Source organism: Platichthys flesus, chromosome 19, assembly GCF_949316205.1.
Source record: "Platichthys flesus chromosome 19, fPlaFle2.1, whole genome shotgun sequence".
NCBI classification, from domain to species: Eukaryota; Metazoa; Chordata; class Actinopteri; order Pleuronectiformes; family Pleuronectidae; genus Platichthys; species Platichthys flesus.
Window position 1 is genome coordinate 11,894,796 of NC_084963.1, and position 13,286 is coordinate 11,908,081.

The 13,286-nt window shown below is 39.3% G+C and overlaps 2 protein-coding genes across 2 annotated transcripts; one reads left to right on the plus strand and one right to left on the minus strand.

Moving 5' to 3' along the window:
- Positions 1-3,856: 3,856 nt before the first annotated feature.
- grp (gastrin-releasing peptide) lies at positions 3,857-5,532 on the plus strand. Its single transcript, XM_062413317.1, has 3 exons — positions 3,857-4,330; positions 4,923-5,149; positions 5,239-5,532. Exons 1-3 carry the CDS (start codon positions 4,180-4,182, stop codon positions 5,290-5,292), a joined length of 432 nt encoding a protein of 143 aa, XP_062269301.1. The 5' UTR covers positions 3,857-4,179; the 3' UTR covers positions 5,293-5,532.
- Positions 5,533-6,547: 1,015 nt separating this feature from the next.
- On the minus strand, positions 6,548-9,807 carry rx3 (retinal homeobox gene 3). Its single transcript, XM_062413116.1, has 3 exons — positions 9,346-9,807; positions 8,804-9,030; positions 6,548-7,790 (listed from the first exon to the last, which is right to left on the minus strand). Exons 1-3 carry the CDS (start codon positions 9,608-9,610, stop codon positions 7,344-7,346), a joined length of 939 nt encoding a protein of 312 aa, XP_062269100.1. The 5' UTR covers positions 9,611-9,807; the 3' UTR covers positions 6,548-7,343.
- Positions 9,808-13,286: the final 3,479 nt, after the last annotated feature.

Below are 13,286 nucleotides of genomic sequence, written 5' to 3' on the forward strand. Positions count from 1 at the left end.
GTAATTAGAGAAGAGCAGCACACCAACAACAAGATAATCGAAACAGAGGTAATTCTCAAAACAAAACACTGTTGAATGAATATTTCATAACCTACCTGTGTGACTGCAGGAAGATGCTTTCTCTCTTTGGCCCTCTACCAGTCCTTCACACATCTGGCAGCCCCCTCAAAGGCAGCCATGAAATGCTGCAGTACATAATCGAATTATCCTTCATAATGCTAAAAGGCCGTGCACAGATTTATTCACACAGATGCAATTTTATACACTGCGGGTGAAGGTTGAGACGTGCACATATATCATTAAAGGCCCTCATGGTGCCTCCTGCCTCTCCACAGTGTGACAGATCCAGAGAGGAGGCTGAGGTGGCAGTGCTCCCCACCCCCGACAAACACAGAGTCGCATGACGTCACGCTGCCTCCATTCATGTCGGCTGGAAGCAGCAAAGGGAAACTGCCAAGAGCTCGCCATCTCATTTTCTCAAGATTCATTTCCTCTAGAAGATACAGATTTATGGCTGTTTCACTCATATATGTACACAGTACATTTTTCCATTATATCATCTGTGTCTGGAATATCACGGCATATGTATCACAATTTGTCAGAGCTTAAATCTTTAGTGTTTATAAAATGTGCCCTAATCTTAATATCATCTCCACAATGTCTTTAATAATCAAAGATATAACCGTGACAAATGTTTCATCAATTAAACAAGTGGTTCCCAATGTGTTCAAATTTTCACAACCATTAACAACCATGTGCTTGAACACATGCATTTTCCAAATATATCAATAATGTGTGACATTGCTAGAAGCTAAAGAGCTAACAGTAAAAAATGAAAGGCTTAAATGTGCACCTTACTGGACCAGGAATGCTCCACGGATGTTGGAGATATAATTTGCCCCTCTGTGTAAATTGTGGCCCCTTTTTCGCCCCGGATTTTAGATTAATCCTTTATCTGCCACTCACTCAGATTGTTCCATCTGAAGGATTCTAAACATCACTTCTGGCCTTTAACTATATCTAGTTTTAATATAATACACTGTAGTATCCTTAAAATGTGTCAGTAAGTTGACCTAAGATTTTGAATCCAAACATTGTTCAAACTAATTGAAATGCTATTTAAAATCCTAGCAGAGATCCCAATGTGCACATTTTGTACTATTGGATTTGAATATTTCACTGTTGTTATGTTGCTCAGCTGGAACAAGCCGATGTAGAATACACAAATCAAGTACATGATATTGTCAGATCGTGGGGATTTGATGGATTTTACTGACCATGAGGAAAACTGACTTAAAAAAATATATATGTAACACAAGGATGAATCATTCTTACATTATCGTTCCATGAATCTAAAACTTTTAGTTTCTTTAAATCTGACCGCTACCTCAGAGGCCCCTGATTGGACGGAGCTGTGACGAACAGCAGTGTTCTTATAATGGAAAACTCTGAGCTGTAATTGACACTTTCTGGCTGAAAGGCCTCCCTTAATCGACTCATTTTTACTTGTCATCAAACCGGTATCATTACAGTCGTGACACCGCAGTCAGAGCACTTAGTGTATCGTGAGACATTTGGAGACAATGAATGGATTGAATAGGAACCAGACAGGCTGTTATTTTCCCTGCTCACTCATAGAAAGATATTTTTATCATGACATTAGTTATTGTTCATCTGTTGTACATGAAAAATGTTAAATTACCCCAAGGAAACTTATAACAGTAAAGTACATTTTGTGCAACGCAATTTATTATCACTACATTCTAAATAAATGATAAATTCCTAATTTAATCTTTAGTCTATAATCTACATATTCTCCATCATGTTATGAAAATAGATTAAATACTAACAAAAGTTTAGCTTGGTATAATATAGTAAGTATATCTTTCATCACAGCACTGGATTATTTATGCAAGCCATTGAGTCTTTACGGAAGATTCACTCAACAGTGCCACCTAGTGTCTCTACCACTAAATGGAATATAAAGAGTAAAACTGGATACAAAACCATTGTCTTTATTCTTTCCTTTTATTGAGATTGAAATTATACACCAGGGAAGAGTATTGTATGAAGAACAGCAGGTTCTTTCCCACATAAATATACTACTTTTAAAAAAAAACTTCACAGCTCTCATGGTATAGGTAGAAGAAAAAAAACTCCTCGACCTCTCAGTATGTGTCAAGTTCATACCTTCAATTATGCAGCGCGTTTGACATTTGTCAAGATATATAATTTAAAGTATATACTATACCAGAGCAGCAAATTTCAAATTCTAAGAACTCATGTATGGGTATTACACTTTAAAAGCTTAAAATTAACCTCTTTATTAGCAGATTGATTTATATGAAATAACCTTATATGAATAATGAATTCCAGTTTCTCAGAACATTTCCTCGGTGCACGATCATGCGCGGGACCTTGTTGCCTCACATAAACACAAAACGACAAATACTCCAGATGGCACCTGCTCTGTGAGCTCTGTACCTGCCGCTGCCCTTTGACCATGTGGTGAATCATCCTGTTTGGTTAAGGTCAGCCTCGGACGGGGATGTGATACGTTCTGAGCCCAAGATGCTCTCTAATATCCTGCCGGGGTGTGTAAGTGGATTATGCCCAGAGGAAACCTTTAACCTTTTCAACACAAAATGTTGCTATACCTGCAAACGCCTACGCACACGGAGCACATGGACTCCGTACCTGTCATCATCCATTGTTATTCCAATCTGTGGGTCAATACTGTCATGAAAGGGGTCAGTCAAGTATGAGAATTTGTTTTTTTAGGGCCGATTAATTCACACTGTTGACCTTTCCAGAGGGTTCAATACACTGTAATAAGCTGTGCCGATAAATGAGGTAGACCACACCATTCTGCGTCGTCAAATATTTGTCTTTGGCAGAAATAATGCCCATTGTCATTCGTGTCATCTTGTTTGACTTGTGTTTGTTTTTAGAAAATTCTGCGTCATTTCCTCAGCTCTGAAAATAAGGGGATGTTTGGGAAATTGCACTTTATTCAACAATAGCAGGGGAGATTTCACAGAATGTTTCAAAATAAAAAAAATAGAAGCAACAGGCAGGTCTGGATTTAACACTGATTTGTTAAGCCATTGAGGACAATAACTATATTTATAGAACTTTACAATACTTCACTTGATCGCTGCTTTACTACTCCATCCTACTAGATCCAACACTTTTTACTACCTTACAGCTGTAGTTCATACTGCTTAGTTTGCAGATAGAGATTTTAGAACAAGACACCAATGTGTTCATTTATCAATTATATTGAAAGGACTATGAAAGTGAAGCCAAAGCATCTCCGTCGCCATCTGGCTGCAGGATAGATCATATACTCCCCCTCCTCCATGTTAGTGGATTGGACGTACAAGTCAAATAACATTTCCTCAAAGATAAAGTTTCTGTTATTTTATGTATAGTTCTTATCATAGTTATGTTGTAAAAAAGTTTTCTGAAAAGTTTGATTTATCACTCATTAATAATCTTATATCATACTGAATGTAAAAACATTGTGAAAGTGGACGTTTTGCATTAGCAATACTTTTCAGAAATTCATGCATTTTGCTAAAAATAGTTTAGAGATTAGTATTTTCAACGTAAATTATCTGAGTTCTTCTGTCGTCACTGGTTATCGTGCAGCTTCCTCCTCCACGTGCACATCCTTGTTGTGACGGATGAGACGGAAGCAATTACACACACGAGCCGTCCATCACGGCGACGTGACGCTGACCAGCTCTAGACAAACATGGACAAACATGAACAAAGAGCAGTGGTCTGATAATTACAAGCTGATGGATGATGACCATCAGTCTCCTCCATGTTCTCTCTCGTCCTGACAGCACTTTTGAAAAAGCAGCTGATGACGTGCAGCTGGATCTGGATGAGGAGGGGGCTCTGAACTTTCGTCATTAGGGCTTTTTCTGTCTCAGGCTCCGGGAGTGTAACTTCAACAAGTCCACCGCTCGGACCGACTCCCCCGCTCCTCTTCCTCTGCTCTTCCTCTGCTCTTCCTCTGCTCCGTCTCTCTCTGCGCCACCGCCTCACACAATAAAAAATAAAACAATTGGACGACTTTGGTGGAGGTTTGCTGAAGTTACATCGAGCTGATTTCCCGCGGCTGAGGATCCATATACGTGTAGTGTATACGTCTGATCTCTGGTAACGATGGGCGGAGTGTGCTGGTGTTATTCGTGGACCTGCAGACTGTGGCCGCTTCTGATTCTGGCGACTTTACCCAAATGCGTGGTGCAATACTCAGAGAGTCCGGCTGCTGTGGTGGGGAAGATGTACCCAAGAGGCAACCACTGGGCAGTAGGTAAGAACAACCTATGACCTGCTAGAGGAAATGTTGACTTAATTGGGATTAGACAATTTGATTTAATTGAAATAAGATGTGTTGATTTAATTGGAATTGTAAATATGTATTTAATTGGGAGAGGACTTTGATTTGATTGGAACAAGTTATGGATTCAATGATTGGAATAAGACATTGATTTAACTGAATTAAGAGTTATATATTGAACTAAAATTGATTTAAATGGAATAAGCCGTATTGGTTTATTGAAATAAGACATATTGATTTAATTGAAGTAAGACATATTGATTTAAATCACACAAGACACTTTGATCAAATTGAAAATACCCATAATTTGCATTCAGTTAAATTAAGAAAAGTGTCCCCTTTGGACAGGAAAGCTGTTTCATGTGAAACATCACTGAAGCCCCTGCATTAGTTGTATGTGGTGAAATTAGAGTGTCTATTACTATACTTTTAATATTAAAGTGTGATTACAGATGACTGATCACCTATGGACGCGTACTATGTTAGATAATTCTGGCTAGCCTACATGTAGTTCAATCTGAATATATACAGCTCAATCTTCATGCATCTCTATCCAACCTTCCAGGTCACTTGATGGGTAAGAAGAGCATCGAGATCCCGCCTGCTGACGTGCAGGGGACGAACCCCAACAGCGACCAGCTCTCAGAAACAGAGCTGGACCGATTCGAGCCCCTGATGGAGGCTCTGACACAGCAGAAGAACCAAAAGCAGATGAGGCCCCAGACTGCAGACAGGCTGCTCCGACTGCACAGAGGCTGGAGAGAAGAGGACAGAGACAAGTATCTTAGAGAGGTCTGGCTTTAGATTTGACCGCCTCAGTGATCTTTAAGTGTTTTCCCGAAATAAGATAATAATTTGTGTTTTTCTCCATTTCATCCCAGCTGTCAGACCTGTTTCTTCTGGCTTTGAAACTGCGAGGCAACGACTCCACCTGAGAGCGAGACGGATTCTGTTTGTGAAGCAGTCACCACCACCTCGAAACACTGTAATCACTTATCCACACTGACAGGTTTTTTTTTTCTGCTGTCAGAAAATGTTTGAAACTGGAAGTTTATTTTAATCAGTGATTTCGTATTTCTAAATCATGCAGCGGTTTGAGGGCAGACTGGCCTGAAGACTATATGTCACATAACCCCCAAAAAAACTAAAATAAATTTAACGTTGTGATAACTGCATTGTTGACGTCTGATCATGCTTTGCACAAAAAAAAAATGATTTCTTATATTTGTCAAATATGATCATCCAAAAAGAATATTCATGTTCACTCCATGAGTGCAGTAAGCGGTCTGTACAGCTAGATGGCACAAGAGCATCTGTAGTTTTGACATTACATGTTACCAGTAGGGTAACATGTTACCAGTAGGGTAACATGTAACTTTAGGGTAACATGTAACTTTAAGTATAAATATATACTTATACTTTAAGTATAAAGTTAACATGATCATAATTACAAATAAGAAGCGATCATAAGAAGACGATTATGGTCAATTCACTTAACTTTTATGCTGCTTTCCTCTCATCGGAGGGAAGAAACGTCCCATTTAGGACAGGAGGATGGATGATGATGGCGACTGTTATTAGCCCTCAGGGCTTACAGACAATAGGACATGCTAATTGAAACAATTTGGCTACACACATCTTTCTCTTAAAGCCAAGGGACAGGTTTTTTTTTCTCTCCACTGTTCTCTTCCCTCATTTTTCACGGATGATCGGCCAACAATAGAAGTACATGCCACTTTCACCCCATCACTCATTACGAGTGTAATCCCAGGAGCGAATGGGAGACAGTTTACAGGAGCTAATGAGGATGAAATAAGTCGGTTGACAAACGCAGAGAGAGGAAGTCTGGGAGTTGAACACACATTCCGTCCATGCTGCAAGGATACGCTGCTTTACTTCAACGTTTGACGTTAAGTGACTTTGCAGCTTTAAAATATATCAATTTAGATGTATCTTTTTTTTAATCTAAATTTTGTATTTACAGAAGGCATAGTGGGCCTATTTGAGTCCATAATGCAAAAGCTGATGGTATTTTCGCAGCCTTTGCAAAGTATTGTAAGTAAAAAACATATTAATTTAAAAAAAAACAATCAAAACCATAAACATCAACTGTTTTACTAGTTTTTCATTTAATATACAAAATCTTTCTTCTCAACAAATTTAAGCCAAAAACAACATCAAGCCCTCGTGTATCACTGGAAGTTAAAATAGCTGTTTTTGGAAAATGTTTTTCATTCAGCCTGACAGTCATCCACCACTAGAGGGTACTGTATTTAGAATTTCCCATTTTGTCTGCTGAGTTTCATTCCACTGTTGCCTTAAATCTCCAGTGTGGTTCAAGGTCCTCTACACATCTTTACTGACGTGTGAGATCGGTGGATCCCTCCAGCTCATGAAAGCTCCTCTGCTACATATTTCAAACCTCTCAAATGTGAATAATGTTCTGGGACAACTTGATTAGTCATTATTTTCTTTGTTGCTTTTACACACAGTTTATTGTATAAAGAAAATGTTCACATCCGATAAATCTTTCATGGTGAAAACTGAGAAGGTGAGTCCAAAACCAAGTCGAGGGAAATGAGGAGTGCTCCATTTACAGCAGTAGAATAAATACATACTGGTTGCTAGAAATGGAATCTCTATTTGTTCTATTGGTGAAAGGACACTGGGTAAGAATGAACGTGTTCTGAATGAACTTAGAAACTTAAAAAAACTGTTGCAGAGAAGATCAAGGAGAAGAAAAACCAAAAACAGACAATTCTGATCATCAGTAGTTCCATATTTTCACAGTAAATGTACAGTTCGTGTCAAACCTTTGCAGAAGGTCAGGTTAGGATGTGTCTAATCCTAGAAGTCAAACTGCACTTCTCACTTTTCCAAATGTCTAATACTGCAGCCCCCTCAGCAGGAGGATAAAGTCACGTTTCCAAAAGATGCAACAGATGTATTCTGGTCCTTTATGTCCATTTCTGAGCTCCACTCAGCATCACCACGTCTTCCCAATACTCTGAATGTGTTCCTTCGCCTTCATCCTCAGTGAGGCTATACTGGAATTCCTTGGATCAGCAGAGCACTGGTACGCCGGGGGTGGGGGGCACATAGAGCCAATGTGGGGCAGGTGCTGGCCATGTCCCAGGCCCGGGCAGGAGAGGAAGGAGGCCGACAGGGAAGAGGGCACAGAAGGAGGAGGAGAAGGGTTGTATGTGCCCGAAAGGCCCTGCGAGCCACCGATGAAGCCCGGGAGGGACTGCAGGGAGGTGGAGGTGGTGATCGGGCTGGAGAGCCAGGGGTCCAGCTGCAGGCCGGAGCCCAGGGAGCCTGTGGGGGAGCGGCTCAGGCAGAGCAGAGAGGAGGAGGTTTCCTGGAGCTTGATGGAGCTCACCTCCAGCTTCTCCTGCCGACGCCACTTTGCCCGTCGGTTTTGGAACCACACCTGAAAGAAAGAGGAGGACTTTTTATTTTCAATGCATTTCAAATCATCATATCTTTGTTTATTCCTGTGGGGGGAACTCTATGCAGCAGCTTGACCCTCAGAGCGTCTCTCAAAACACAGAGAGGAAGAGAGACAGAAAGAAGAGACAGCTACAAAAAACACATGCTGTAAGCTTAAAATGTATTATGTAAAAATATATCTTTGTGTTTAAGTATTTAAATTTAATTCGTTTTATTTTATTTGAACAGACCTAAATCTCAACAGACATTATCTCAAGCACTTAACATAGAAAGATCGAGACCTTACTTCTATGTGAACATTTAAAAAGACTGGACTAAATTATTAAATATATGAGTGAAGATTTGAGCTTTTAAACTAAACACTTTCCTTAAAATTGTGATGCTGTAATCACGAATCGCATGTAAACATACAGAAATATTTCCAGAAGGGGACTCAAATTGTAATTTTCCAATTTCCTTTTAATAATGATAAAAATAATGATGTCATAAAAGCCTCATTTTCTTTTTACCTGAACCAAACCAAGAAAAAAAACATGATGTTAAAATCGTAAATTAAACACCAAATTGTCAACATAGTAAAAATGTATTTATTGATATTAACCATTTTTTTAGTGACTGGTGGGAGTATTATATATATAATCTAGTATTGTCCTAAAAATCGAATTTATCATTTAAAATTGAATAGTTTTAACCCAAAACAAAATGTTGAGGGAAAGATGAAACCTATTACAATGTTACTTTAGATTATTTTGTATATATGTTTTTTTTAAGACATTTGGCATTTAATTATTAAAATTATTGTTTTGTTCAATGGTGAAAATTACAATCACCATGTTTAAACAGCCATCATGTAAACTTACAATTTCTTTTTAATTGTTTCTCTAGCTCCTTGTAACTTTTCGAAAGGTGCTGTATAAATAAAGATTATTATGATCAGTAACAGGCCAATAAAAGTGTGATGAACAAAAGTTTTTTTTATTTCCTGGGACATACCTGCACTCGGACCTCCGGCAGGTTGACCTTCATGGCCAGCTCCTCGCGGCTGTACACGTCCGGGTAGTGGGACTTCTCGAAGGCTCTCTCCAGCTCGTGGAGCTGGAAGGTGGTGAACGTTGTCCGGTTCCGACGATGCTTCTTCTTCGGGTTCTCGTCATCGGACAGTTTCCCGTCGTCTCTGTCCGGTGAGTCCGGGCACACTGAGGCTTCAGCGGCGCACACAGCTGCGGAGACACGGACCAGGGTGAGCGGGGAGAACATCCAGTAAGGTTCAAGTTATGGCCAAATGGAAATAGCCTATCAACCAGCTCTATTTTATCCAAGTGTTGCGTATTTAATCTAAACTCCACTGCCACTCCAATCTGCAATTTGTTTTACATCATAAAAAATGACTCCTGATTCCCCTAAAAATGTCCTAGAGAAACTAAAGGAAAGGGCCATCTTATGTAACGAGTTTAAACCTTCAAAAACCACAATGTCTATATGTATTTCTGCATTTTAAATCATCTCGATTCCTTCATTCAACTGAATCCACTTACTGTCAAAACTTTCTGCGTAAAGACTCTTCTTCCCGGGTGTCACGGTGACGCTCCCGGTGCGCTCTGCGTCTTTGGCCAGAACTTTTCCCGCCATGCTGTACGAGGCCGACTTGTGGAAGATGGTGTCCTCTTTAAATCCCAGTATGGCCTCGATGCTGTGGATCGTGGACGGGTTGCTCCCGGGGCTCTGAACCGACCGTGCGGGGGGAGACAGGCGCTCATCCATCATCATCGTGACTTGGGCAGGTGATCCAAGAAGCCACATTGGTCGGTGAGGTCTAAACGATGGTGTCCAAATCCAAAGTCCAGGTCTTGCTGTTCTCTCCTGTTGGGTAAAGTTGTGGATGTCAAATAAAAAGTCTGAGGGATGTTCGGGGAACTTGCGCGTATAGGACGCACACCAGCGAGGCTGCCTTGCGCATGTGGATATGGAGTATCCTCAGAGGGGGCTTTTAAAGTAGCGCCTGCTGCACGACCCCCTGCTCAAGCTGCAACCCCCGCTGCACGTCAGAGAGAGAGAGAGAGAGGACGTCCCTTGGGATTTGGCCCCGCTGGATTTAGGGGTAACTGTGCGCCCGTGGCACCATGCAGCCTCCCATAGCTCCTCCCAATCTCAAGTGCATCAGTCGGTGGATGCTGCCTCTAAACCTTCTTACATAAATCTTAAAACCATCTTTCCACTCCTCCAGATGTCATGTCATGTCAGTCTGTCAAAAAAAGAGGAAGATTATAGGCAAACAGATTAAGGTACAACAAAATCATAATTACAAGATTTCTGCTCAGGACATGGATTGCAAGATGACAGCTTAGTATTTAATCAAAGCGTCAAGATATTGTTGCCAAAATGAATTGATATTTAATTTAGTGAAAGCAGTATTTGTCTTATTGACCTAAAGATACAAAATAAATCACACCTCTTCACTCACATTGAATGCAAGTATACATTAATAGTCTCTTTAATTCAATTAAACTGTAAGCCAATGATTATTAAACCAGACTTAAACTATATGTTAACCAGTTCTTACAGGTGTTGAGTCCAACAGGGAAACAAAGCCCAAACAATAACTATAACCACTTAACAGCAAACAAAGATTGACAGCAGTATAGTAATCCTACTTAAGGGGATTACATTATTTTACTCAAAAGGGTTAAAACCCTTAAAACTATTTAGGTTTTCCTAATCACAGAAGGTGACCTTATCCTTTGTTTGCCAGAGAGAGGAGGGAGGGGGGGTCACTAACTGAGCACTCCTTAATTAACTCCAGAAAGTTGGGAGTCAATGCATGCAAATGTCATTTAAACAGAAAAAAAAACTTGTTCTCTGGTCATCTCCTGCTTTTGTGTGTTGTAATGATGATTTGTGGCGAATGCATGAGCAGGTTTCTAAAACAGATTTGAAAGTATCAGGGGGTAAATTAGTCAAACTCAATTTGATTCTCCTTCAGTTTCCAAACTTATTTCTGAATCCAGATGAGAACTTTTATTTTTCCCTCGGTTGAAATCACCTTTACCTCGAAGTTGTGTGAATCTGTTGACAAAGTGGTTTTAATTTTAAATGTGAAAAGGCTCAAAATTGTGTTTCAAACAGACATGGTGCTGAGACAGTGAACCTATCAGAACGTGTTTGTTTAATAAAATGTATGTTTCCATAGAGAAAACAGTGCTTGGCTCAATAAGAGAGAATTAGTGTTTTATGGATATCAAAAATATTTTACAATTCAATTTAAAATAACAATTTAAAATGTCTTATCAGAGGGGCCCCTGGACCATGCCCCTCCCTCTGTGTGCTGAGATAGCTTCACCACCTCTCAAACTTATCTATTAACACTATATATCTTGTTTGTTTTACATGTAAATAAATCCAGTTTTATTTGTCTTGTTTGGGCAAATCATAATTTGTGTACAGATAGAAAATAAAACAAATTAATTCAGATATAAAAGTGGTATTATTTTATGATTTCAACACAATGCAAATGTCTTTTTCTTTTAAAGCTACATTAAAGTTACACTATATCCCCTCAACCAAATGATTTTACCCCAAAGATGTTATAGATTCATTGACTGGCAGAACAGGCTTCATTATTCAGGGGGGGGGGGCGGCACAAGATTTGGGACCCCGGGTGCAGATTTGCTCCAACACAAGAGCATTAGTGGTGATCAGGCCTGGACTTATCACCACCTCTGAAGGTGCTGGATGCTAAGCTCTGTCGAGGCCCCTCGTACCCTGGACCAGGAAGAGCTCTCACACAAAATTGCAGCCATCAAGTTAAAAGCATGAACATATTGTTTAAAATATCATTATTAGCCGGTGTCAGAGAGAAGCTGCATTCAGTCAAGTGCCATAGTATAATTTTCAGGTATCTACTTATTCAATTCCATTATATGCAATTGTATACGTTTGCATTTCAGAGGCAAATATGGTTAGTGTCACTGCTCTGTAGTATGAGACGTTATACCAAACAATTGCTGATTTATGGTTGATAGATTTAGTAAAGTATAAACATTTAAAGTAAACAGTCGGAATGGGATTATTAATAAAACTTTAGCGATCATACTCTACTCAGTTTGGTTCAGGCCCGAGCAAAACAGCCACCAGACCCTTTAACACAAGTTTCTATTGATTTCCATCAAATGGAATTTTAAGCTGCACATAAATGTGATGTTAACACTTTTAATGATAAACAAATGTTTCAATATGTTTTTGGTTTAGTTAAATTATCAGTGTTTTGGTCATGGTTAAACAATCAGTCAAACCATTAGCATAACCTATAGGCTACTTGTATACCTCAATTTCAACTGTTATTTAAACCACTATCCAGTACTTATACCAAGCTAACTAGTTAATGTGACTTTATATTACATGTAGCTAAAAAATTGCAAATTTCAAAGTATAATTTGTATTTTTACGTTTGTTTGTTTTTTTAGCTAGAAACCCTTGGTCAGTTCTGCCCCGATTTGAATATTTTCATGAATGTTAGCAACCGTCTTTGCGTCTTGAAACTCCATGAGAATCTGTGATGGGGTGGATGAGACTGTTTACGTCCTTTCGTTTGTTATATTTGAAGATGAATATGATCGACTTGGGTAATTTGCCGAGCTGGTAGCTAAGCATTGTTTTCCGAAAAGAAGAGGAATGACATATTAGGCCTTCAGACTTTGTTTCGTTCACTAATATCCCTATCTGGAGAGAGGGGGGGGGGGGGACAGGCTGACAACCTTGGCTGTTCTGATCCTATTAGATGGTAATCTCCAGACTTCACAAATCCACAGCCGTCGTTTCGACTTCATGTGAAACTCTTAATGTTTAGGATTCCTTCCTTCTTTCCTCCCCCCTCGTTCGGCCTAATCGTCCCTTGGATAATGCCCAATTAAATTAAGACTGATTTCTTCATTCATAGTTTAAGCCTTTGATTCAGGTAGATTGTTTTAATCGCTCAGTTGGTTCAGCTTCGTACGTTTTATGTTTGGACAGCAGAGTTTCTCCATGTCTGGCCATTTGAGAGGTCGCTAGTGAAATCCAGACATTAAGCACCATGCAGCAGAATTAAAGTTAATAATAATAGCATTTAGCCATTTTCCAAAACTAAGATCATCGATAGTTTGACCAATAATAATCGTACATAAAAGAAATGGAAAATTCAGTTTTTGAGGAAATGCTAAACTGAATTTCTGGTTTGATTTGAAGAACCAGTTCAAAATGTGTGAGGATGTATAGTCACGTTTTGAAAGCATGTACAAAATTGCATTCAAATATCATAAATTTAGGAATTTGCAAAACAGTTTAAGTTTGTCAACTTGCAATAAAGTTTAAAACTATAGAAATAGGTTTTTTTGCATTTGAAAAGATGTAAATTTAAAATAGATTTGTGCTGGGGTATTTTCTAATGAAGATTCAGGACCAAGTAATTTCTAATCTGTCACGTGACACTGAAATTACGAAC